This window comes from Convolutriloba macropyga, chromosome 7 (assembly GCF_964194025.1).
Source record: "Convolutriloba macropyga chromosome 7, txConMacr16.3, whole genome shotgun sequence".
Lineage (NCBI taxonomy): Eukaryota > Metazoa > Xenacoelomorpha > Acoela > Convolutidae > Convolutriloba > Convolutriloba macropyga.
Window position 1 is genome coordinate 21,589,851 of NC_134474.1, and position 27,871 is coordinate 21,617,721.

Here is a 27,871-nt window from a genome sequence, read left to right on the forward strand (position 1 = left end):
CGAGTTCGCCGCGAGAACTGAGAAAGAGATTGTTTTCCCCGAAGTTTCACAAAAAAGTTTTTGTAACCCTTGAGATATAGTTCTCCCACTAGATAACTTTACCGGGTCTCAGAATTAGGTTAATCAACCTTGTTATACAAGTTAATCAACTTGTATAACATGAGGGGGGATGTGTTATCTAGTGGGGGGTCCGCTTTTAACTTCCCCTTTAAGTTTCCCCTTTTAGATTTTTTGCTAAATTTTTTGAGAGAGTTAATGCTTTTGGTGCCTAATGCTTTGACTATTTTATCCTTAACCTATTTGTCGGCGGACCAAATGTTGCGGTGCAACATTAATTGAATCACTTGCTTAGAAATGCTTTATTATAACGCTTTATGCTTAAGAATCTCAAGCTCGAAAAGACCAAGTGATTGTGATAATATCGTTTGAAATTATGAATATTTGGTTTCAGCACGTGGTTAATTATCATTGTTTTCCTCATCTTGCTCGGATTGCATTGAAGGTCATTGTATCAAAGGCTATTGTAAATCGTAACACTATTTATCATTGAAAAACATAGTTAGAAAGCTCATCATTAACTGTTGAGTAAGATTTTCCTTCCCAGGATGGATATAACTTGTTTCATTATGTCAAAATTGTAAAAAGCGTTTTCTCCCATTATGTACTTGACCTGAAAAGAATTCAATCAAAAGCAGCTGAGTTCAGGTTAAGTAAAACCTGTCATTTTTCGTTTGGGGCTGCTCTATGCAATATAGATATAGCTTACGCAATAGTAAGTTCATGCATGCATGCAGTTAGCAAACATTTTATGACGCAGTCAACGAACCCAAAGAATTAGTGCCAAGTTCAGTGGCCTGTGAACAAATTTACAAAATATTTACTGTTCGTAATAATTTGAAGTTTTCAGGACTTCCAGAAAAATAGCATATATGGTTGCAACCAATATTGTAAGTGTGTTTCTATACTGATGTTCCTACCCTCCAAATTTATTTGTGTTTAGGCGTTTTATACCAGCTCGACTTTTTTATTGAGCCGATTGGTGTTTTACGGAGAGGTAACAAAAGCTGTGTCATTGAAAAGCTCTCGAAAAACTGTATCAATCGTCGAAGAGACAGTCTGATTTTTCGTCTCTTGCTGAAAAATTGGTTGCCTAAAAATTTCTCAGTTTCGGCTTTTTCAAACATCAAATACAAATTCTATCTCTCGAATGAAGCAATTATTGTAAACGTGTTGGTCTTTTTTTACGCAAACTTTTTGCTCGACCGTTTTTGCGCTTTTGTTCTAGAACATTTTTTGACTTCTGAAGTTACTTTTTCACGCTTCACTTCATTTTTTGAGTGATCTCAATCGCTCTCATTGTTTGTTGCTAATATAAAAGCGATTGTGAGTGGTTGAAGATCAAAGCCTTTGTAGCTTAGTGGATAAAATATCAGACTGCTTTCACGTAGATCGAGGGTTCGAAACCCTGTGGAGTCTTAGATTTTGCACCCATGAAAAATTTTTTGCACCCTAAATAAGTTGACCCCCGCCTGTCGTTCGAGAGCAATTCGTTTGACGTTTGCCGGTTTATGTTGCATATATAAATTTTGTCTCGTTATAATGATCATCAGATCTATATGAAATTGATACCATAGAAGTCTCAGATAAACAATATCCTCGTCGTTTTTCGTTTCAAATTCATTTTCATCAATGGCGTCTAAATGTTTGTTCCATTACGCTGCTATTGGTTGCTCCGATTTTGAAACTGAGGACAAGAAAAGAGTATCTTTTGAGACTTCTGCGATTACTTATTTTATTTAACAGAAGAACTCATCGCAAAATTTCATAAGCGTTCTATTTTTAAGCATAGTTTGCGAAGCCATAGCGGCTATTATTGGGGTCATCGTGGTTTTTTTTACAATTTAAAGAATTTGGTTTGTATTGGGGCGCTGTCTTTTTTTAAGAATTGTTCACACATTTTTTTGATTTTTGAAGTCAAATTGAGGTAGTGATTTTGGTCGCGCCGAAAGAGAAAATGGAGCGAAAAAGCGAGTGGTTTTGCGGCGTGAAATTTTTTCGCTCTAATTTTAAAGTAGAGTGAGAAAACGGTGTTTGAACAAAAATTCGCTTTCTTGATATGCGGAAATTTTACTTCAATTGTTTTTCGATTTTTTGGATAGGATTTTTTCAAAATGGTTTTGCAATCCATTCATAGTTCATTCTAGGTCTAGTTTTTGTCTGAACCAAATTTCTTTTTCTTGCTAGTGGTTTTTGTTCACATGCGGCACTTTCACATTGATTTTCTTTTTTGTACTTTTTTGGGCTGATTTTTTTTAGAAATGGTTTTCCCAATTTAATCATAGTCCGTTCTAGGTCTAGTTTATTGTTTGGCCACTAATTTTTTTTGTTTGTACTTCAGGACTTGTCCTGCTATGTTTTTTAATTCGTCGCCTCCAAGATTTGTTATGGAAAGTTGGTCTAACTTGAACATAAGTTGGGTTTTGTTCTACGTTGTCACGAGTTGAACCGCCAGAAGCGGGGAAGGTGCTGCTGAGTTGAAGCTCAAGTAATTAGCAGGAACAGGACACTGTCCCGAATAATTCACTGCTCAACAGTATTTTACAATTCAAGACACATGTACAATGTACTGCTCAAGATTTTTTATGTACAAGACACAGTAACACGTTATTTGCTGCTCAAGTCAGTTTTTCAGCAATAGTTTTACTGAGTTAGAAGGAAAGCCGTTTTCTGCAGAATTTGTCGTTAATGAGTGCCTAATGTGCTGCTGTTCAAGTCTCTTTTCATTTCACTTTTTGCCTGACTATAAATTTGACTGATGTAAATTTTTGCTTTAGCAACAGAAAGTGCATAAATATGAACAAATCTAATGAAAACGAGGTTTAGACCTCCTATGCAAGCTCAGCTTTAACACCCAATCCCCCCTCTTGAAAATTAACGGGTTATATTTCTGCATTTGTCTGCTTCCTGCAACCGTATTGTATTTTTTTTAGAAAGTGTATATCAGTGTATACACCCCTATACCAGTAAGCTCAAATGTTCGTTTCAAAAATATCAGTGTGTGGCATTTACAATTTTTATAGAGATGACGCACACTTTAATGAAGATTTTTGGACAGTTTTTTTCCCCTCAAAATCCATAATCTGTCTCGCTTATTTGTCTTATTTTATTTAAAAAATGGAAGGAAATAAACAGCTCTATTATGAAATCTTTACATGTAATCATATTTCTAATGTTTTTTTAAAACCAGAATTGAGTTTTGTAACAAGTACGAAGCTTTTTTTCATTATTCATCGCCGCCCTCAACTCAGCCGGTTGTTGTAGTGGGCCCATTTTTATACATTTCAAGGTATTAAAATGGTGCTGGGACACTGCTTCTAATAGCTGCGAAGCGATAGTGGCTATTGTTGGGGACATTGTGGTTTTTTTATAACTCGTCGTCTCCATCGATGATTCTTAAGACCTGCGTTCCTGGAATTGATCTTTTCAATAACTTCAGTGACTTCTACTTCTTTCAGTTAAAGTTTGTGCGTGACGTCATTTCTGCATTTACTAGTTAGAGATCAATAGTGTGCATCTAAGTAGTGCCAAACTTATATACCCTAATTCTTGAATATTAGTCTTTGCTCTTTTATGGCTTTTTCCTTATAGAGCATATGTGTCTCATAAAAATGACAGTCCGAATCTGACCCAAAAAGTCTAGTGGTCTTTTAGTGGACTGGTAGTCAATCTGTCTATCTTATTTCTTCAGTTGTTTCAATTGATGGAAGGCCACAAGCGTCTATCGCGGCTATTTTCTGGCAATCTGCCGGCTATGTTTTAATCTTTAAGACCTGTTAACACATTTTGAATTCGACGTGAAGTGGTGATTTTGTTGACGCCAAAACAGGAATTGGAGCTAAAATGCAAGCGGTTGTGTGGCGTAATTTTTTTCTCTAATTTTTAAGGGGGAGAAAACGTTTTTGATTCAAAATTTTGGTCTCTCGCTGGTGGTTTTTTGTGCACCTGCGGTACTTTGACTTGGATGTTTACTGTTGTTTTTGAATTTTGTGATAGTTTTATATGGTTTTTCACAATCCTTTCATAGTCCATTCTATGTCTAGCTTTTTGTTTAGTCAATGAAAATCTTTTGAACAATATGTTTCAATAATGTTTTATTTGTTTGGCTTTATTTTTAGTTCATAGCTTTTTCACCATTTTGCGTCTCTTTTACATCTCTTGTACGTCTCTTTTACATCTCTTTTCGACTTCTCTACGCTAGTTTTACTCTTCTATCACTCTGCTCAAAATGTTTTTAAAAAGCTGATGCTCGGCAGAGCAATCTTAACTGCATAGAGTCAATACCTATAGCAAAATAGAGACTGGATAAAACCATAAAGCACAATTTTAAATGCCCGCTTCTTGAACAATGTTTTTTTAAGTCTTAGTTACCCTCTCTAATGCTTTTTAGGTTTTGATACTGCCCCTGTATCCCATCATTATGAAGCAGGAGTATGTCTAACTACAAAATGAAAAAAGTTCGCACTTAAAAAAAATTATTTTTTTTTGCACAACAATCAATATTTCCATCTTCTCTTTTCTTTCAATCACAATCGGGGTTATGGGAATCATTGGTGGTGGTTTTCCGACTCTTTAGGTATGTTTAAATCTTTTCAAATCCACTGGTAAGATGTTGACAGTATCGTAAAATTGTTAGTAAACAATGGGTACGTTTTTCACAGTTCTTTTTTTAAGAACTGGACTGTACCAGCAGTTTTTCAAGACAGTTTGCTAGTCAAAACCAGCTGATGTCGCAGAGTCTTGAATATTTTCAATACTTAACTGAGTTAAATATGTCGAGGATAAATGTTTAAGCGTACTCATTCATTATTTCGTGAGGTGGAACATTGTGCGATATGTAATTGCCGATTATTCTTCCTAACTTTGAATCCTGCGTTCCGGGATGAAATAAGTTTGAGTAGTAGTTGGGTTTTACATAGAAAGCAAAAATTGAACTCCATCGAGGGTTTTTGTGCCGAGACTTCAGTTGTTTGAGTAAAAGTTGCTTGGAGCAAAAGCGTCTGGTTGTCCTGAGAGGGGTATTGACATTCATTACTAATCTTGACACTAATTTTTATTGGTTGAAGATAGTTGAAGCCTTGATCGTTGAACTTTATTCATGTTTTCTAGCGTGTCAAAAAGTACACTAACTTGCGCTAGTTCTTGACAGTCTATTTTAAGAAGCCCTAAAATGGGAAATTGTGTAAGTAGCAAAGCCGATGAGGCTGTTATCTTTGATGACAATATATGCCTGAATCATGATTCAAGGTGCGTTGAATTCATGCGTTGATAGTGATAAACCCTTGCGACAGTTGGAGCGCAAACTTTTCTAGCTATGCGATTTGGGGACCTGTAAGAGACCTAATATAGCCATCACGTACATATCCAGTTGATCAGACCTGAATTTAATGTTTGCTCATGGTACATAAGTGACATTTCACTGATAGGATTCTTAGCTTGGCAAACTGAGATTAAGTTATGCATTAAGTCAAAGTTCTCCGTCAGATTTGGACATTTATAGTTGTGAAGTTGTGCCTCATTTTGAGAGTATTATAACTGGTGCATATTTGAATTTTATCATCTGAAGAAACTACTTTAATTTCTGAAATTAACTCATTTTTATTCCTCCTTTTATAACCCAATTTTTAAGCTTTACCAAATTAATTTGCAGCAATTTTGAGCGATTGGATATCATTGATTACTATTGTTGCGATTGTTTATTTTGGTCAGTGCAGGTGTTCCAAACAATGTTCTTCTCACTTTCAGTTGTTTGTGAAACATGTTGAACTGGATGAAGCGCCAACCGACTCAAGACGACTCTGTTTACAGTATCCCCCACAATTTGGCCCGTCTTTACAAGACTAAATTGTTCCCTCTTGAAGAGTACACAAGGTTCCAGGAATTCCACTCCCCGCTTCTTGACGATGCTCACTTCACTTCCAGACCTATGGTACTTCTTATTGGCCAGTACTCGACTGGTAAAACGACGTTCCTCCGGTACCTGGTAGAAAGAGATTTCCCAGGAATGAGAATTGGACCGGAACCGACAACTGATGGCTTTATGGTTTTGGAACATAACGAAATTGATGCTCTTATACCAGGAAATGCCCTGGTTGTGGATCCTTCAAAACCTTACGGAGGCCTGTCCAAATTTGGAGTAAATTTCTTGAATAGATTCCAAGGAGCAAGTGTTAATTCCGAAGTGCTGAAGCATGTGACATTGGTTGATACACCTGGAATTTTGTCCGGATCCAAGCAACTGACGAGAGGATATGACTTCATTGGGGTCTTGGAGTGGTTTGCCGAACGTGTTGACAGAATCATAATCCTATTTGATGCTCACAAACTTGACATATCAGACGAACTAAGAATGTCGATTCAAGCGCTGCGGGGCAATCATGAAAAAATTAGAATTGTGCTAAACAAAGCTGATCAAGTTAATACCCAGCAGTTGATGCGTGTATACGGTGCGTTGCTGTGGTCACTTGCAAAAGTATTTGATACTCCCGAGGTTGTCAGGGTCTACACTGGCTCGTTTTGGAGCAACAGTTTGAAAAATGAAGAAAACAGGAAACTTTTTGAGCTTGAAAAAGCTGATCTCTTTTCCGATTTGCAGACGCTGCCCAGATCTTATGCAGTGAGATTACTGAACGATTTGGTCAAACGAGCACGTTTGGCTCTCGTTCATGCGTATATTTTACAAGCAGTTCGTGGCGAAACAGGAATGTTTACTGGTTCGAGTACTAAAAAGAAAATTGTTGACAGGCTAGCAGAAATCTACAATCAAATCCATAAACAGCATAATATCTCTCTAGGAGACTTTCCAGATTTGGAACAAATGAAACACGCCTTGGCTACCCGTGACATTGGTAAGTTGCCAAAGTTCAAAAAAGACCTGGTTGAAACCGTAATGTATTTGCTAACTAGAGATATTCCTCCGTTAATGGCAAGGATTAATCAAGAGGAACTCAAATCTGACGATAATGTGCTACGAGGAGGAGTGTTTGATGCTGGTGCGTCCCCATTCAATGAAGGTTTCGATGAAGGTGTCGACAAAGGTCAAGGTGAAGAAAAATGGATCGTTGACGAGGAACGAGAACGTTGGGAAAAGGAATTCGAGGCTTTGATTCCAAATGAAAACGGGAAAATTGAGGGTCGAAAAGCAAAACCACACTTTGTACGCACAAAGTTACCGAACTCAACTTTGGGTAAAATCTGGCAGCTTTCGGACATTGACAGAGACGGATGTCTGGATTACGAGGAATTTGCATTGATGATGCACCTAATATACAATGTAGCTCTGGAAGATTATCCGTTGCCTGATAAACTTCCAGATCACTTAATTCCGCCAACAAAAAGAAAGCCAGTCTTGTCTAAAGCATCCAGTGTTGATGAAGATGGAGAACTGTATCCTAAGCTAAATTAACTAATCAATTGCATACCCTGAAGCAAATATAATAAATTTTACTGTAAGAATCAACACAAAATTCGTGCTTTAAGTAGTTTTTAGTACTCTATGCCCGTAAGCAACGTTCAGATAAAATATGCATCCATTTTTCACTATGTGAAAACAGCTTTGATGAAATAAATTATTGGTAAGCAGTGCCTAATGCTTAAGAATATCTTAAAATAATTTCTTTTCACGTCATCAAAAGGTTGAATTCAGATTTTGTTCATCCTATTTATGTTGTTTTTGCGCCTAGATATCTGTAAGCTTTACTCCAAGACTAAATTAGCTTTACTCCAAGACTAACTGTCAACTTTTTTAGTAACCATGTAATCGATTACTCCCTTTTCATCAGTTGCTGATGACTAAAATAGTGCTCACACGTAACTCGGCGTTGAAAATCTCCCACATTATATGAAAATCCCTTTGCCGTTATGTTGATAGCAATTTTTTGAACTCTTTTTTTTATAGTAAAGGGTTTATTAATTGCTCTGAAATCAAGTTTGAGGCAATTATTGCAATCGTCTGTTTTTTGTTAAAACTTTTTTTTTATTTGACCGTTTCTGTTCTGGGATGTTCTTTCGCTTTCTTGAGTGATTTAAGTTTTCGCTAAACGAAACGGGATAAACTCTTAAAGCCCGAGGCTGTTGAGCAGCTCTCTTGGAGTTTTACTAAGCTCTAATTTTACCCTTCAGCAAAGCTGCTGATTTAAGCTTGAGGATGCAGAAAAATGGGGGTGTAAAGGGTGATTTTGGAATGTTTGGATGAACCCCTTTGCCTCACCGCTTTTACCATTGCCCATTTCCGCTAGCCTCAAAAGTTTAAGCACACTAAAGCTAATGTCAACCCCTTGCTTGTCGCTCGAGAAAAAGTCGTCAGACGATAGTTTCTTAGTTAGTGCAGGCGAAATATCAAAAATTCTCACCAATGTTGGCTTCTTATAGGCTGGCTCATGCTTGCGCTAGTCTCGGAATCGGATCATTTGTTTCGTGCTTGCAGGAGATTTATTGTCAAATGGGTTTTCAGTTATTTTGTATTGTACTTCATTTTCCTGCGATGTTATGGATTAGCTGCCGTACATAGCTGTGCATCATGAGTAAAGGCAGTGGGTCTTCGATTCTTCAAATACCATTTTCAGCTTAACCCTAATTGCAGTTTCAATATTAATTAGGATAGGTTTAGTTAACGTGACTGCCTGTCCAGAAGCTGCATGTGCTGTAACGACCTTTCTGCGTCTAAGCTGGGGTAGGTTACAAACCGGCATGGGGATTTCTCAATAGTCTTTCTCAAAGTAGAGGTGGGCATTGGGGTGCTGGTTGACCGATGGAAAAAAGTTCTGTTTTCAAGCATAGCTCTGCTGGTCGCTCCGATTGGTCTTTCTTTTTAATGATTTGCCGAGGCCGTTTCATCAATTTTCCATACGATGAAAACGATTTTGGCGATTCTTCTGACACCAAACATTGTTTTAATTCGACATCATTACAGGGTCATTCTGATTGATCTACCCTGGCTTGTAGCCTCTCAACAAAATTGACTTTTTGTAGCTACATTTTATTACTTATAATAGACGGAGTTTGAGGATTGACTAGTGTACACAGAGTGTTTTTAATAGGAAAGTCAAGTACTCAATTAGAAAAAGTTTGAATTTATACAGGAAATGGGAGCACGAGAAAAATCCGAGCCAATTGTTTGGTTCAGTTTTATGGGAAAATATGACACTTGGCGACTACAGCAATAGCTCAGAATTGATGAGTCCCTAAAAATTTATGCCTTTTTCAAAAATTATAAAGAATTTTAAAATTTTAGAGAAATGCCAGTTCCTTTTTCTCAGTCAGATCTTTTTAACCAAACTGCAGGGTTGCGGAATTGTGACTGTAAACGTATACCTGAAGTGTGGCAATTTCTATCCAAATAGCTCACAGTCCATATTAGCTCAATTATCTGAAAGCGATAATTTTTTTGTTTCTAGAGGGAAATTTTGGTGTTTGTAGGGTAAAAGATAAAGGGATTCTGTGTCTCTAGGTTAAGAATACTCAAGCGAAAACTTGGGTTCATTGTATTGGTATGAGATAAACAGAAAATTGTTTTTTTTTAGTGTCGGCTGATACTTTCCTCAATTATTATACCAAATCGCTGCTCAATGCTATCACAGCGTGCCAGTGTAGTTCATTAGTAGTTCATTTTAAATTTTATTCAGTCTTTTAGAAACATAAATTTCTCAAAAGTAATTCTCTAAACAAGTAATTTTCTAAATAGAAAAAAGCATTGTTTTTAGTGTGGCTACGCATTAAGGCGCAAAGCGTACATTTTACTCGGCTAAATTTACCGGTGTTTTTTTTACTGTTTTGCTAGTTATGAAGAAATTACTAAATAGATGGAGATGAAAGGAAGATTAGTTGATTAATAATTGTATAAAATACCTGTATTTCAAATTGCGGATTGGGAAAGAAGTTAAGCATTTCGGGAAATCATTTTTTAGGCTAATTGAAGCAATTTCGTGGAGAAGGGTTGGTTCTATTAGTCGAAATTTGTACTATTTGCAGTGTAACCATAGAAACGGTTATGCCCGCAGTTGAAAAAGGTTTTATCATTTCCGAGGAAAATGCAAAATCTACTATTTGAAATTTAGCTAAAAAGATCTCATAAACGTCTCATTGTTTTTATACCAACACAATTTTAGTAGCTCGTGTCGGACTCCTTCAGTTATGTTAACAATGAATAGCAGGAGTGTTACTATTGAGTTGCTTCAGGTTTATGTTACCAAGATGAGCCGCGTTCTAACTTTATCACCCACAAAGCGCAGTACAGTCAAATTGGAGTACCATTTTCCAGGCTATGCCGGAGCCAAGCTCGCCAGCGCACACTTATCATTGCCCGCAAATTCTTCACTAGCATCATGTGCCCAAGTCGAATACGGGTTGTATTTTGTTCTGGACAACGGCGACCAGTGTTTACTGGGGAAGTTCTCTCAGAACAACTGTACGACTAAGTTAGAATTTTCAAGCTATAGTGATTTTTCGTTGAAGTTGCTTCCTATCGATACTTCTAATGGGAATGAAGTGGAGCATGATAGCGAGTTGAGCAAAGATCTATCTGATCTAAATGCTAAAAGTGTCTCAATGACTATTTTGTGCCATCCTATTGAAAAATTGTCTCATAATGTCCAAATGTTTACGTATATGGAAACGTACAAGCTGTCATCGCATGCAAATGCGGTAACAGTTGATTCGCAATTACAAAACTATGAAGTTTATCTTGAAAAAATTTTTCTATCTCAAATTGGAAATTATTCTCAAAATTTGAGCGCTTTTTTGTACGTGTTGCTACCCGATATGCAGGAAAAATTTTGTGTCGGAGAAATTAAGAGCGGACTTTTGAGCTCTAATATTGGAGTTTTGGTTCCGAAAGGAGCTACAATTGAAGTCAAGGTTCAAAACCCAGAAAATTTACGACAGGAAATATCCGGAAATCATTATGATTCGGAGTCAAATATTAGCTCGAGTGGAGCCCTGTCGGATTCTGAAACTTCTTTTGCCGAAACAGAAATCAAGCTTTTGTTTATTGTTTCAAACAACTCTGGAAATGTTTCCTCTAATCGTTATTTGATTTTGAAGAATTACCAATCAAATGCAATCGATTTCTGCCCAGAAACTGAAGAATCCTTTCGAGTCACAAAGTTGGCTTTAGCTTTTCAAGAAAACGAGAGCTTGAATGCCAAATGCTACCTTAAAGCTACTTTGAATGCTAAATTTGGAACAATTTTAACGGAAGTCAGGAAAGCCAAGCCATTTGCATTCATAGACGAAGAATTTTGTTCTTCTATATCGTTGGGCTTATGTTGTCCTGAAGATTTTGAACTTTCGGATATGCGCGAACCAATAAATGGTATAGTGTTTTACGAAGTGAAGCCTACTAAAACGACAGAAACTTTTGAGTCTTGTTTGACTTGTAAAGACGTTGACAAGCTGTTTTCGACTTTCCTAAAGATAAGAGACAAATTTTCTGCAGATGTTGCTTACATGAGAGAAAATTGTCTGTTTGGCTGTGATACTTTAATTATCGGTGATTCCATACTGCGATACGTCGACCCTTCACTTCTTAATGGAAATGTCTACGTCCAATCGTTAGGAGGCTGTACAATTGAACAACTCGATTACATAATCACAGTTTTGTCTCTTGAGAACCTGAAAAGGTTGATTGTTCATATCGGTGTTAATAACACACACGGGTTCAACAACATATGCAATGTTAGCGAACAGGCTGAGAAATACAGAGCGTTAGTTAAAAAGTGCAAGCTCAGGGCGCCAAATGCTAAATTGTACCTATCAGGAATTGTCGCTAGATTTGATAAAACGTACTGCAATCAATGGGTTTCGAACCTCAACAATGAAATTGTAAGGCTGTGTAACGAGGATCCTTCTTTAACCTTCATAAATAACAGATCGGTGGCCTACGATTTTCAGGGTCAGAAAATCGGCCCAAATTATACTCACGACAATCTTCATATTTCGGAGAAGGGAACCAGAGTGCTGTTGTGTAGCATAAATTCAGTGACAAAGATATCAGATTTCTTGCCTGACTTAGTCGAAACTGCATCGTCAAATGACTCGTATGTTACAGCTATTGATGATTCAATTTCGTCCACTACGTCACGGAACAATTCCTCTGCTGTTTTCCAGCAAACTTATTTCTACCAAATGGGTGATAATAAAAACAAAAATGCGTCAGCCAAAACTTTTGAATCCGGAAACAAAACTACTTCAACTCCTGGCAATCATAACCAGATGTCGAAGAAAAATAGGAAGAAAAACAAGCAGAAGCAAAGGTTGGGGTGGGGTGAATTGGACGTTCTTGGATCAGGTTGGTCTAATTCGACTTCAGCGATATCAAGTGCTGCAGAGGATGAGCCAAAACTAAGTTGCGAAGGAGTTGCTGCAAGCACAGGTGTTGTACATTCTGCAGGTGATAGCGTGGTTGTTTCAACTGTTGCAGAGCCAGTAGTTAATGATATTGAAGAGACTGAAACTAAAAATATTCAAGGTGAGTTTCAATTCAATTTGATGACCAGCGTAGAAGCTTAAAGTTTCGTAATTCTCGTTTTCTTGGTCTTTACCACGAGGCCGCATCAACCATGATTAATCTCGGAGAAAACATGGAACGTAGTAGTAAATTCTTTTAAATAGACTTACCTCTTCATCCTTCTAGTTGTAATCGGGTCAAGATTGATCCAAATTAAGTGTTTCTATTGCATATGGTTCGAAATATGACAGTGCGGTTCGGAAAACACGGATACATAAACCTATTTGAAGATCGTTTTTTTTCAACGTTGCATCATGAGGGTTGAAAACATTGTGCTACGCGTCCTGAATTTTTTGGTTAAGTCAATTTTAGCCGAACGATATCTTCTGCGGAGCGACCCAACAGTGATATTATTGAGAAGCATACGCAACCAGCATGGGCAACCCCATCGAGCCGACCCCCACATTCCGCGCCTCCCCCTCCAGTACACCCCATCCACCCACTGTTATAAGTTAAGTTGTAATTTGAAATTACAACAAATGGCAGCAAGTGCTTGCTAGAAGAAACTATCAGAACTAGGAACATCAAGGCTGTTTGGCTCCTTTTGGGGCCCCCGCTCATCTACATTTTTCACTTAATTGTCTACCAAATGAGGAAATGATAAAAAAAATTAACATATCAACATATCGTTCAACAAACTACTAAAAGAATAAAACAATCTACCCTAGAGGGCTCATGAGACCTGTGGCTACAATAATATGACTACCAGAAAAGACGGCAATAAAAATCAAATAGCTACAAATATTAATTACGACCAAAACTCCATGTCCATTTTTTGAAAACAACTAATAACCAAATCAAAATGGCATCAGATAAAATTTATACTAAGAGGATTAACCGGTACTTTTTTGGAACAATATATGGGACTTTTCCTCAATGCGACTTGGCAACAAGTCGACTAGAACTGTGAAAAAGGGGCAAAGTTTATTAAAACATTGCTTTTTTTCTAAAAAAGAATTAAATTCGAACTGATCAGAAACATTACGCATCAAATGAAATCATTGAGAGAGTCTTTTAAACCTCAATAGAGAGCGACTGAGGCCTTTCATCATCCAGGATATGTCATACGACTACAAAAAGAACGACAAATACAGGCAAAAACGAAAAATTTGCACGAAAAATTATGCACGAAAACGATGTCCCCCCAATCAATTAAATATTAAGCTGATCACTGAAAACAATAAAAATCTTCTTTTGCATTTTTTGCAGGTGACAACAATTGTAAATCAAATGACGCCCATTATTGTGATACTGTGAAAATAAAACAAAAACCTACAAAAATGGGGCAAATATACGCAAAAATCACGAAAATTGGTTTTATGAAAACTGGTTGTTCCAAGAAGAAAGATCTTTTGAGGAAAATAAAACCTTTTTGAAAAGCACACTGTATTTCAATAGTTAAATGATGTGAATTGTATATAGAGATGCGTAGCTACTATTTAACAGAAATAAAATTGGCAGATCTCAAAAATCTATCACTTTTTAATTTCAAAACAAATATTTTCAAAATTCATAGCCAACAAAAGTTTTCAACTAAAAGAGTAGACAGTTTGTCTTGCAACTACTTGGAAAACTAACGCGACTGTTTTTAATGAGACTATATAATAAGACTATAAAATAACATTAAATACAAGCTCAACTGATAAGTTTCACAAACAACTTTATCAAACCACAGTTTTGAAGCCATTAAATTTATAAGATATTAACCGCGAGAATATAACATCTTCATTTGCGTCTTCTTTGATCATCATAACGTCTTTTTGTTAAACGACTATCACAAAATGACAACAAAAAGAACCACAAAAACTGAAAAGTGACTAAACTTCACAATAGTCTGCTGAAACAAATTGTGTAAGCCCTGAAGACATCATTTAAACGTTTAAACAACAGAAAATTTATTGTTTGATTCAACAAAACATTAAAAACTAAACAATGAGGCTAATTTACGAAAATGATACAGTATAGTAAAATACGAAGAAAAAAACGCAAACCAGAACAAAAAGTGATCTATTATTCTTTTTTTAGAAATTTTATTCGAAAGTCAAAATAATCATTAGCTATCTACCGATATCAAATATTAAGTTCATTTGTTTATCTTTAGTTGGCCACTGAGACCTTTAATTACACAATATTTGGCATATGACAACAAAAATTAACAAATAAAGGGCAAAAATAAAAATTTCTAACCAATTTCTGCAAGAGAACGGTGTCGCAGCCCTTTGAACCGTATGTTATGAAAACAAAAAATATGTTCAGTTTCAAATCATGTAAAGTTTTTTTCAGTTAGATTGTTAAATAATGTGACAATTTACAAAAGAAACAAAAACAACAGCAAAAATGGGCAATTATGCACAAAAATCAGAAAATTTTGAATGAAAACTCGTAGTACCAAAGGCAAGAAAATCTTCTGCTAAAACAATCGGCCACAAAATTAGTTTTTATTCAATAAGGAGGAAAGGGTGACCTTTACTTCCTGAAAATAAGCAAAATCTTGACTAAAATAATACAAAAAATTGACAAGTTCAAAAAATCACAGAAATTTCCTTAAAACAAATACTTTCAATAACATAAGAGACATTAGGTAACAACCGAATGAATAGAAATGGTTCACCTGCAAATGTTGAGGAAGAAATGTAGATCATTGAGTGGTTAAACTTAAAAATCACACTGCCAAAAAAATAACAATTGAAGGCAAATATAAGAATTCAGTTAAATTTTACTAAAACTCTTCCTCAAAGCCTTAAAAACCCTTTGGTTCTCTGAAAACAAACTGTATCTACATTTAGCCTCAAATTTACGTAAATTGTAGCTATCATTAACGGAGCCGTGAATAAAAAGTATTGTCGGTAATTAACATTAAAAAAACAAAAGCAAAATATTTTGAAAAAAGGCAGCATCAAAATAAAAACCAAAAAGTCTCTGATTCTAAGAATCCATGATATTATCGAACCTCTTCCTGGTTTTGTCGCGCGCCCAGAAAACCGACCAAGTTTTCCAAGTTTTTGCGAATTAGACCAATTGTTGAGTGGTGTTCTTCAAATATTAAAAAAAACAAATGAAATCATTGAGTCTTTTAAACCTCAATAGAGAGCGATTGAGGCCTTTCATCATCCAGGATATGTCATACGACTACAAAAAGAACGACAAATACAGGCAAAAACGAAAAATTTGCACGAAAAATTATGCACGAAAACGATGTCCCCCCAATCAATTAAATATTAAGCTGATCACTGAAAACAATAAAAATCTTCTTTTGCATTTTTTGCAGGTGACAACAATTGTAAATCAAATGACGCCCATTATTGTGATACTGTGAAAATAAAACAAAAACCTACAAAAATGGGGCAAATATACGCAAAAATCACGAAAATTGGTTTGATGAAAACTGGTTGTTCCAAGAAGAAAGATCTTTTGAGGAAAATAAAACCTTTATCAAAAGCACACTGTATTTCACTAGTTAAATGATGTGAATTGTATATAGAGATGCGTAGCTACTATTTAACAGAAATAAAAATGGCAGATCTCAAAAATCTATCACTTTTTTTTCAAAACAAATATTTTCAAAATTCATAGCCAACAAAAGCTTTCAACTAAAAGAGTAGACAGTTTGTCTTGCAACTACTTGGAAAACTAACGCGACTGTTTTTAATGAGACTATATAATAAGACTATAAAATAACATTAAATACAAGCTGAACTAATAAGTTTCACAAACAACTTTATCAAACCACAGTTTTGAAGCCATTAAATTTATAAGATATTAACCGCGAGAATATAACATCTTCATTTGCGTCTTCTTTGATCATCATAACGTCTTTTTGTTAAACGACTATCACAAAATGACAACAAAAAGAACCACAAAAACTGAAAAGTGACTAAACTTCACAATAGTCTGCTGAAACAAATTGTCTAAGCCCTGAAGACATCATTTAAACGTTTAAACAACAGAAAATTTATTGTTTGATTCAACAAAACATTAAAAAGAGCTCTAAACAATGAGGCTAATTTACGAAAATGATACAGTATAGTAAAATACGAAGGAAAAAACGCAAACCAGAACTAAAAGTGATCGATTACTCTTTTTTAGAAATTTTATTCGAAAGTCAAAATAACCATTAGCTATCTACCGATATCAGATATTAAGTTTATTTGTTTATCTTTAGTTGGCCACTGAGACCTTTAATTACACAATATTTGGCATATGACAACAAAAATTAACAACAAATAAAGGGCAAAAATAAAAAACTCTAACCAATTTCTGCAAAAGAACGGTGTCGCAGCCCTTCGAACCGTATGTTATGAAAACAAAAAATATGTTCAGTTTCAAATGATGTAAAGTTTTTTTCAGTTAGATTGTTAAATAATGTGACAATTTACAAAAGAAACAAAAACAACAGCAAAAATGGGCAATTATGCACAAAAATCAGAACTTTGAATGAAAACTCGTAGTACCAAAGGCAAGAAAATCTGCTAAGACAATCGGCCACAAAATTAGTTTTTTTTTCAATAAGGAGGAACGGGTGACCTTTACTTCCTGAAAATAAGCAAAATGTTGACTAAAATAATACAAAAAATTGACAATTTCAAAAAATCACAAGAAATTTCCTTAAAACAAATACTTTCAATAACATAGACATTAGGTTACAACCGAATGAATAGAAAAGGTTCACCTGCAACTGTTGAGGAAGAAATGTAGATCATTGAGTGGTTAAACTTAAAAATCACACTGCCAAAAAAATAACAATTGAAAGCAAAGATAAGAATTCAGTTAAATTTCACTAAAACTCTTCCTCAAAGCCATAAAAACCCTTTGGTTCTCTGAAAACAAACTGTATCTACATTCAGCCTCAAATTTACGTAAATTATAGCTGTCATTAACGGAGCCGTGAATAAAAAGTATTGTCGGTAATTAACATTAAAAAAACAAAAGCAAAATATTTTGAAAAAAGGCAGCATCAAAATAAAAACCAAAAAATCTCTGATTCTAAGAATCCATGATATTATCGAACCTCTTCCTGGTTTTGTCGCGCGCCCAGCAAACCGACCAAGTGTTCCAAGTGTTTGCAAATTAGACCAATTGGTGAGTGGAGTTCTTCAAATAAAAAAAATGACATCATTGAGTCTTTTAAACCTCAATAGAGAGCGATTGAGGCCTTTCATCATCCAGGATATGTCATACGATTACAAAAAGAACGACAAATACAGGCAAAAACGAAAAATTTGCACGAAAAATTATGCACGAAAACGATGTCCCCCAATCAATTAAATATTAAGCTGATCACTGAAAACAATAAAAATCTTCTTTTGCATTTTTTGCTGGTGACAACAATTGTAAATCAAATGACGCCCATTATTGTGATACTGTGAAAATAAAACAAAAACCTACAAAAATGGGGCAAATATACGCAAAAATCACGAAAATTGGTTTTATGAAAACTGGTTGTTCCAAGAAGAAAGATCTTTTGAGGAAAATAAAACCTTTTTGAAAAGCACACTGTATTTCAATAGTTAAATGATGTGAATTGTATATAGAGATGCGTAGCTACTATTTAACAGAAATAAAATTGGCAGATCTCAAAAATCTATCACTTTTTTTTCAAAACAAATATTTTCAAAATTCATAGCCAACAAAAGCTTTCAACTAAAAGAGTAGACAGTTTGTCTTGCATTTACTTGGCAAACTAACGCGACTATTTTTAATGAGACTATATAATAAGACTATAAAATAACATTAAATACAAGCTGAACTAATAAGTTTCACAAACAACTTTATCAAACCACAGTTTTGAAGCCATTAAATTTATAAGATTTTAACCGCAAGAATATAACGTCTTCATTTGCGTCTTCTTTGATCATCATAACGTCTTTTTGTTAAACGACTATCACAAAATGACAACAAAAAGAACCACAAAAACTGAAAATTGACTAAACTTCACAATAGTCTGCTGAAACAAATTGTCTAAGCCCTGAAGACATCATTTAAGCGTTTAAACAACAGAAAATTTTTTGTTTGATTCAACAAAACATTAAAAACAGCTCTAAACAATGAGGCTAATTTACGAAAATGATACAATATAGTAAAATACGAAGAAAAAAACGCAAACCAGAACTAAAAGTGATCGATTACTCTTTTTTAGAAATTTTATTCGAAAGTCAAAATAACCATTAGCTATCTACCGATATCAGATATTAAGTTTATTTGTTTATCTTTAGTTGGCCACTGAGACCTTTAATTACACAATATTTGGCATATGACAACAAAAATTAACAACAAATAAAGGGCAAAAATAAAAATTTCTAACCAATTTCTGCAAGAGAACGGTGTCGCAGCCCTTCGAACCGTACGTTATGAAAACAAAAAATATGTTCAGTTTCAAATGATGTAAAGTTTTTTTCAGTTAGATTGTTAAATAATGTGACAATTTACAAAAGAAACAAAAACAACAGCAAAAAATTGGGCAATTATGCACAAAAATCAGAACTTTGAATGAAAACTCGTAGTACCAAAGGCAAGAAAATCTTCTGCTAAAACAATCGGCCACAAAATTAGTTTTTATTCAATAAGGACGAAAGGGTGACCTTTACTTCCTGAAAATAAGCAAAATGTTGACTAAAATAATTCAAAAAATTGTTAAGTTCAAAAAATCAAAAGAAATTTCCTTAAAACAAATACTTCCAATAACATAAGAGACATTAGGTAACAACCGAATGAATAGAAAAGGTTCACCTGCAACTGTTGAGGAAGAAATGTAGATCATTGAGTGGTTAAACTTAAAAATCACACTGCCAAAAAAGTAACAATTGAAAGCAAAGATAAGAATTCAGTTAAATTTCACTAAAACTCTTCCTCAAAGCCATAAAAACCCTTTGGTTCTCTGAAAACAAACTGTATCTACATTCAGCCTCAAATTTACGTAAATTATAGCTGTCATTAACGGAGCCGTGAATAAAAAGTATTGTCGGTAATTAACATTAAAAGAACAAAAGCAAAATATTTTGAAAAAAGGCAGCATCAAAATAAAAACCAAAAAATCTCTGATTCTAAGAATCCATGATATTATCGAACCTCTTCCTGGTTTTGTCGCGCGCCCAGCAAACCGACCAAGTGTTCCAAGTGTTTGCGAATTAGACCAATTGTTGAGTGGAATTCTTCAAATATTAAAAAAAAACAACGATGCATTTTGTATAATTGTCAAGTTAAATCTGCAAAAAATGGCCATGTTTTAGTTCCAGAAGATTGTCATACGGCCCTAATTGCAACCAGCGCCGCTCTTTTGCAGAATAGGGGGTTTGTTTTGAATTTTCTAGGTCACTAAGTCTGGCAAACTTTAACAAAGTGGACCAAAAAAAGCAAATTTTGTTCCATTTTTGATGAAAAAAAGTTTGAATTTTGAAAATTTATCAAAAATTTTAGCCAAAAAAATTCAATCAAACAATTCAGCAACGCTCTTCTATCTCTAACGGTAACAAAAACAATCGGTGTTAAAAATTTTAACTTATTTTGAATTATATTAGCGAAATCGTGCCAAATTTTAGCAAAAATTACTGAAAATGTGAACAAAAACAGTCGAATGTTCACAAAACTTTAAACCTCGATAACTCCCTGTTAAAAACGAAATCGAAAAAATCTTTTTAATTCCGTATTCTACGCTGGACGGGCTTTTTAATGATACCACTCACAATTCTCTACGATGAATATATCGATCGGCCAAAATTGACTGAACAAAAAAAACCCAGTTGAGTATATAGTTCCTCCCTCCCCACTAAAGTGGGGGTCGGAACAATAAAAATGGCGCTGGAAAATCGTTCAAATATCCGTGGTTTTTGGCAGAAAAGTTTGATGTAACTATCCGAACTTTAAAAGCCCATTTAACTTTCTACACAGTTTTGGATATTTCTTGGCTGTTAAATTTTAAAGAAGACGGCTCCAAACGTTGTGAATCAGGAAATACGCAAAATTTTTGTTCTTCCCTTCCTTAAAAATTCGCAGTCGAGATCTTACGTCTCTATATAGAGAATTGGAATTAAAAGTTATTGTTTTGAATACAAAATCATCTTGTGGTTGTAAAATGCTGACTGATTGCTTGAATCATACTAGAGAAATTAAGTTTGAAAGAATGAAATTTTTGTAAAACAAAATCAAAAATGCAAAAGCTTTATTAGCTGGAATGTGATTTATCTAACAGTCCCGGTAGCTCGAGTATGGAGGCAATTATCTGTTTTTTAAAGAAAAGTTACAAGTAGAACAATTTTGTTTGATTGCACTGGACAGAAAATGCATTTCATAAACTATAAGTTTGGAAACTTTAAGAGCTACAGAGTGTGTTTTTGAACTAGGAAGCCGCAAAACCATGAATTGAAGAAACAGTTGTAACAATTCTATTTTGTGGCTCGCCCACATTCCTGATTCTCCTTGTTATGCTTAGAACCCATAGCTGACTTGCTGAGCTTTGAAGAGGCCACTACACCCGTGCAACCTATGACGGAGTCAGTAGAAAATCTGAGTCTGTCTCAAGAAGATTTGTTGGACTCGGAGGACAAATCGGAAGTTTCCTCTGTGGCTAACGACACCGAGACTGGTAGTGAAATCATGCCAACTGGTGGATCTGAGAAAGGTGCGAAAAAGAAAGGAGGCAAGAGAAGTGCTACTAAAAGGAGCAACAGTGATCTGGGGCAAAATGGTAAGTGCTGCATTGATTCATTGTTCAGACGAAGGTAAGTTAGATAACCTCTTTAGAAAAGGGTAAAATTAAAAGGAAAGAAATTTGGCTAAAATGTGTTCCATAAATCTGTTTCAAATCATCTTAAAATGACCACTGTTTAATGTCGAACAATATCATCTTAAGAACATCATTGAGCACTTAGCACCGAAAAATGATTATCGAAAATTATAGCAAATAGTGAATTCAACATGTTTTTTTATGGAACATTTTAATGGACTTTTTAAAGTGAGTGCCTAGAAATGTACTCTTGACACTGTTACCACAGGAGTAGTTGTAATGATTTGTTTGATTATGGTGAGAGGTTGATGATTGCTTTTAGGCATGCGAATCGCGGGGACTTTTTTGGACTGGTATTGGTTGAATAATTCGGGTGGCGCCTCCTCCAACACCACTATCTAAATTTACACTTAGGTAAGCATAAAAAGTATATCTTTAAAATGACTTGTCTCTTTAGAAGCTCTCAGGATTCGTAGCTTTAATCTATTAAAAGAGATGCCTTTGAGCTAATTTTTTTATCAAGTGCAAACAACTGATTGAGTTGCGCAATTGGTATAAAAAAGAAAATGTATGGCTAATTTTCATTAATAGCGGAACCATTTGTAGTTTGAACTCGATTATCAGTGACCATTTGTCGTTCTGACCAGAAACAACTTCAAAAAACAAATTATAGGTTAATATTCTCGAGGTAGCCGTTTTTAGGTTAGAATGCTTCGGTTTTTAATAGCTGCGTTAGCAATTCAGGCGGCTATTATTGCGTTTTTTCATGTTTTTTTTTATAGCTGCGAAGCTGTAAGCTGAGCGAAGTTATATTGCGGTGCTCTTGGTTTTTTACAATTCAAAGAATTTGAATTGTATTGGGGCGCTGTCTTTTTACGACTCGAAGAGGAGTATTGGAGAAGTCCTTTTTCTATTTAATCAATTTTTGGAGTGAATTTTGAAGCGGGAAATGAAACGCCTGAAAAAATTTGGAGTGATTTTGTTGCTGACTAAAAGTGAAGAGCGGAGCGAAAAGAGAGCGGTTTTTGTTCATACCGCTGTTTTTGAGAGAGCGAGAAATTGATGTGTGAAAAAATTTTTTCTAAGCGAGTGAAATTTTTTGTTCACGTGCGGCTTTTAAACTCAGTTTTTTGCAACTTTTGATAGTTATGAGGTTTGATTATGATATTGTATTAGTTTTAGTTTGTTTTGATAGGAATTGAAGGTTTCAAGTAGTTAATTTGATTTTTAATGCTAATTTGGAGGTTTTTGATCAGTTTTGCTGATTTTTAGACGAAATTTAACGGTTTTTTACCTGTTTTTTGTTTTACTGCTTTAGGTGGGATTTGAATAGAAGCTTGTTACTCAAGGAATTGTCAGACACCAATTGACTAAGGTTTTGTGTGTATAAATCATTTTTTTCTACGGAAAAATGACAAAAAAAATTGAGAAATTTTAAACCATTTTTCTCAATTTTAGCAGTTTTTCTTTTTTGTCTTACCCACCCTTTTATAACTTGCCCATTGTTTTGCGAGTTTTTCTTTGCTCTAATTGCAAAGGAACCTTATTCGGCTTTATGTTTCCTTGTGCTATTAAAAAACTCATTTAGTTTTTATAGTTTTTTTTTGTTGAATTTGTTTTTGAATGCCGTTTCTCTTCCTTAATTTTTTATGGCATTTGTGGAGGTTTAGGGTTCATAATAGTTGTTATAGTTATTTAGTAATAAGTATGGGCAATTTTAGATATAAATCATTTTTTGTTGAGAAATAGGACAAAAAATGGCGAAAATTGGAACTAGTTTTCTTAATTTTTTTTGCAGTTTTTCGGGTTTTTTGTTTTTTTAAACAATTATCTTCAACTATTATGACTTGTCTATTGTTTTTGCGAGCATCTGGATGCCCTATTGTCTGAAAAGAATTTTCTTTGGATTTATATGCTTTTGTAATATTAAGAAATTTACTAACTTTTTCCAGTTTTTTAGTGCAAGTTGTTTTTAAGAGCTTTTTTCATAATTTGGCCTCAAGTATTTTAGAACATTCACTTGAGTGGTTTTAGTAAGTACTAGTAGTTTTGATGAAATAATTTTGGCAGAGATAGTTATTTCATGATCTCAAGTTATGACAAAATTTGATCAGATTTTTTATCATATTTTAACAGATTTGATTTTTTTGTTTTTAGTTTTTTGTTTCGTGGTTTGCTTTCGAGAAAATCATAAATTAGTGGAGGCAAGTTTTTTGCAATCTCATAAGTGGTTTTATTAGTTACTATTTGTATTGATGAAGTAATTGTGGCAGACATAATTTTTTGGGGTATCAATTTATGACAGAATTTGATCAGATTTTTAATCATATTTTAATAGATATGATTTTTTTTTACTTTTTCTTTTTTGTATTTCAAGATAAGCGAAAATTAGTGGAGGCACGTTTTGTCTGATGAGTAGTTGGATGGCGGTTAAATAGATTTTCACTTTGAGTCGTTTCCAGAATTCTTCCGGCTATGTTTTTTTTAAGATCTGTTCACACATTTTCATGATTTTTGAAGTCAAATTGATTTATATGCTTTTGTAATATTAAGAAATTTACTAACTTTTTCCAGTTTTTTAGTGCAAGTTGTTTTTAAGAGCTTTTTTCATAATTTGGCCTCAAGTATTTTAGAACATTCACTTGAGTGGTTTTAGTAAGTACTAGTAGTTTTGATGAAATAATTTTGGCAGAGATAGTTATTTCATGATCTCAAGTTATGACAAAATTTGATCAGATTTTTTATCATATTTTAACAGATTTGATTTTTTTGTTTTTAGTTTTTTGTTTCGTGGTTTGCTTTCGAGAAAATCATAAATTAGTGGAGGCAAGTTTTTTGTAATCTCATAAGTGGTTTTATTAGTTACTATTTGTATTGATGAATTAATTGTGGCAGACATAATTTTTTGGGGTATCAATTTATGACAGAATTTGATCAGATTTTTAATCATATTTTAATAGATATGATTTTTTTTACTTTTTCTTTTTTGTATTTCATGATAAGCGAAAATTAGTGGAGGCACGTTTTGTCTGATGAGTAGTTGGATGGCGGTTAAATAGATTTTCACTTTGAGTCGTTTCCAGAGTTCTTCCGGCTATGTTTTTTTTAAGATCTGTTCACACATTTTCATGATTTTTGAAGTCAGTAGTGATTTTGGTCACGCCAAAACAGGAAATGGAGTGAAAAAGCGAGTGGTTTTGCGGCGTGAATTTTTTTCACTCTAATTTTAAAGTAGAGTGAGAAAACGGTGTTTGAACAAAAATTCGGTTTCTCGGTAGGGGTTTTTTGTTCACGTGCGGCAGTTTCACTTTGATTTTTACTGTTTTTTTTTTATTTTTTGGATCGGATTCTTTTTCTAAATGGTTTTCCCAATCCATTCACAGCTGATTCTGGGCCTAGTTTTTTGTTTGAATTAATTTTTCGTTTCGCGCTAGTGGTTTTTTTGTTCACATGCGGCATTTAGACATTGATTGTCTGTTTTTTTATTTTTTCATCTGATTTATTTAAAAATAATTTTCTCAATTCACTCATAGTCCATTTTAGGTCTAGTTTTTCTGTTTAGTCAATGAAAATTCTTTGAATTGTACTTCAGGGCTTGTCCTGCTATGTTTTTTGTTTCGTCGTCTGACGCTCTTTTTTCGTTTTACATTTGTTCACACAGCAAAGCTAAAAAAGTCAAATTTTCTGAATGACTTCTTCCTCTCACTAACGGCATTTGCGCGCGTGACGTCATTTTTCACTCGCTTTAGCAAAAGTTTTTAGGTTATTTGCGTGATTAGATTTTGATCATACGTGACTTACCTCACTCAATAAAATGACTTTTGCACTTTAAAACTTAAGTTTAAATTGAATTTGTTTAAGGTCAAAGGAACTCATTTGTGCAGTAAAGGTCTCTAATAAGAGGCTTTTGCGGAATGAATTTTAACAAGCTTTATTAATTTATTGTTGATTGTTTTCCACCTAGTGTTTTGAGCGGCGTCATTTTTTTCAATTTAGATATTTATCTGTTTCTATCTCTATTATATGGCACGCAGGTCTATTCTTTCGCAGCTATTCCGGCAATCTGCTGGCTATGTTTGTGATTTTTTGAGTTTTTTGTTTGATCCATCTTAGGTTGAAGTTTTTAAAAATTGATGAAGGCCTTTTGCGAGACAAAATTACTTGTTATGACCTTTTTATGGGCTATATGTTTTGGTTCTACAAACACAAACACGCAAAATGATAATAATTTTTGCAATTTTTTTCAGTTTTTTGAAAATTTTTGTTATTTTTGAATTTTTACAGCTTCAGGGGCCAGAATCTTCTTTAAGGTTTGATAATAGGGCAGTGCATAGTTTCGAGTAACAATGGATCGGTTTTCAACATTTTAATGTCTCGAATTTTAGCATTTTTTTGAGAAAATCTGCCATTTAAGGTTTTCTAAGTTTTTGTCAATTTTTGATATTTGTCCAATCTCAAGTGCCGGAAAATCTATTCCACGGCCTCATGAAAAGTAACTGCTTGGTTGTTACTTTCAATGGATTTAATTTCAACAATTGAACCTTTCGAATTTTATTAAAAAAATTTTGATAAGTTTTGCAATTTTTTTCAAGTTTTTTCAAAACATTTGTCTTTTTCTTGGTTCCTCTTGACTCAGTAGCCAGGTAACCTCATCCAGGATTTGATAGTATTTTATTAAATAGTTGCTAGAGGCAGTTGACTGGTCTTGAACTTTTTAATCGAACAAAATTTTAATTTTTTGAAATCTGAAATTTCTATCTGAAAATTATTTCCTATCGACCTTTGAGCCAATGAATTTTTTAAGGCTTGGAATTGGGTTGCTGCTAGAGACACAGAAATGATTTTGAAGATATTTAAATTACGATTTTCAGGAACTTCTCATTAAAATTTACAATTGATTTCAAAAATTTTTTGGTCATTTTCGAGTTAGTCGATCTTCAAGGGCCAATGAATTATTTTCAGGTTTTGCAGAAATAATACTGGACCGATTTCAGAAAGAAAAATTGGTTATGAACATTTTTTTTGAAATAGGTTTATTTAAAGGGATCAAATTTTGCCTTCGGGTAAAAGTTTCAAGAGTTTTAGCAATGAGTGTTTTTGTTTATTTTGTTTGATTGTTTGTTTCTCAAATTTGAGAGGATTTTGTTTACGTTTTGGCTCGCATTGCTCAATTGATCTGCTGGTCAGGTAGATTACTTCCAAGTTTTTCATTCAATTCTTTCAATTGTATTTCAGGACTTGTCCTTCTATGTTTTTGTTTACTTCGTCTAACAGATTTTCGTTTCTTACCCTGACTTCTTGGAATTGACTTTTTCAATGACTTCAGTAACTTCTACTGCTTTGCAGTTAAGATTTGTGTTCGTGACGTCATTTCTGGTTTTAGGTCAATTGCGTGACTTACCTCATTCAAAAAATGACTTCTGAACTTTAAATTTTATGAACATTTAGTAAATAAAGGTCAATAGTGTGCATCTAAGTAGTGCCAAACTTATATGCCCTAATTCCCGAGTATTAGTCTTGAGTTTTAATATCGAATATTAATTTTGAAAAAGCTCCATTAGAGCTTTCTCCTTGTAGAGCAAATGTGTCTCATAAAATGACAGTCTGAATCTAACCCAAAAAGTCTAGTGGTCTTTTAAAAAGCTGGTGGTCGATCTGTCAATCTTATTTCTTTAGTTGTTTCAATTCATGGTAGGCCACAAGCGTCTATCGCGGCTATTTTCCGGCAATCTGTCGGCTACGTTGCACCATTTTTGATCTCCGAATTTGTCCTTTTCCTTTTAAGACTGTGTTGAGAGTGCTGAAGAGAAGTTATCCTCCGAAGAGAGCGGAGAGCAAAGTTTGAAAAGCAAAACTAAAACTGACAAAAAGCGGCGACGAGTGTCCATGAACGACGAAGTCACTGTTTATCCTATCCCAATTATTCCCAAGAAGATTCCGAACCAGTTGCCTCCGAGAGTGAGTAACAGATGGAGGAACTTGCAGCCACAATTGACAGCCACAATTGACAATATCGAAGAGTTTGTTGAACTTGTAAATGGTAGTGCTCCGGCTTCAAAGAAGAAAAGAGTTGCGGCGAAGGGAGTTAATAAGAAGAAAAACGGAGGAAAGAAGGGGCGATAGACAGTGAACTATGTGTCATTTGTTTCTATCAGACTTTCATGTTGAAAAAGATGATAATATATTTTGTGTCCTTGTCTTTTTTTTGCTAAAATGTAAGAAGGCCAGCTTAATATACATAGTAGAGCAAAGAAACGTAGCTTGATTGAAGACGAAAGATGTTCCGGGGGCAGAAAAAAATTTGATATGTTCCATGAGCTTGCGTGTTAAATATGGCGGAAAAGTTTGGAGGCATAATAGAGAAAACAAGGAATATACGATTTTAATCGCACTGTCTAAATACTGTAGTTCCGTAAGTTCTGAGCATCTTTTAGCCGTTTTTTGGTAAACTAATGATCTATTTTATTTTTGAAAATATTGCTCAGCTTAAACTAATCAGCAGTAATGTTGTAGGGTGCAATTTAACTCCCGCCAGTCGTCGCTTGACAGATACTCAATACATAGTTACTCACTCAGTTTTAATGGAAAAA

General features: G+C 34.4%; 2 protein-coding genes across 3 annotated transcripts; both read left to right on the plus strand.

Annotated features, from left to right (window-relative positions):
• The first annotated feature begins 797 nt into the window (after positions 1 to 797).
• Positions 798 to 7,717, plus strand: LOC142342698 (EH domain-containing protein 3-like). Its single transcript, XM_075394197.1, has 2 exons — positions 798 to 947; positions 5,803 to 7,717. The coding sequence occupies exon 2, from the start codon at positions 5,816 to 5,818 to the stop codon at positions 7,460 to 7,462; it is 1,647 nt and encodes a 548-aa protein (XP_075250312.1). The 5' UTR covers positions 798 to 947; positions 5,803 to 5,815; the 3' UTR covers positions 7,463 to 7,717.
• Positions 7,718 to 10,045: 2,328 nt separating this feature from the next.
• LOC142342699 (uncharacterized) lies at positions 10,046 to 27,478 on the plus strand. 2 transcript variants are annotated; one of them, XM_075394199.1, is made up of 4 exons: positions 10,046 to 12,523; positions 20,988 to 21,242; positions 21,604 to 21,695; positions 27,067 to 27,205. In XM_075394199.1, the coding sequence occupies exons 1-3, from the start codon at positions 10,189 to 10,191 to the stop codon at positions 21,681 to 21,683; spliced, it is 2,670 nt and encodes an 889-aa protein (XP_075250314.1). In that variant the 5' UTR covers positions 10,046 to 10,188; the 3' UTR covers positions 21,684 to 21,695; positions 27,067 to 27,205. The 2 variants fall into 2 exon arrangements, with proteins under 2 accessions (XP_075250314.1, XP_075250313.1); XM_075394198.1 differs by lacking the exon at positions 21,604 to 21,695 and having other exon boundaries at positions 10,050 to 12,523; positions 27,067 to 27,478.
• The last annotated feature ends 393 nt before the right edge of the window (positions 27,479 to 27,871 follow it).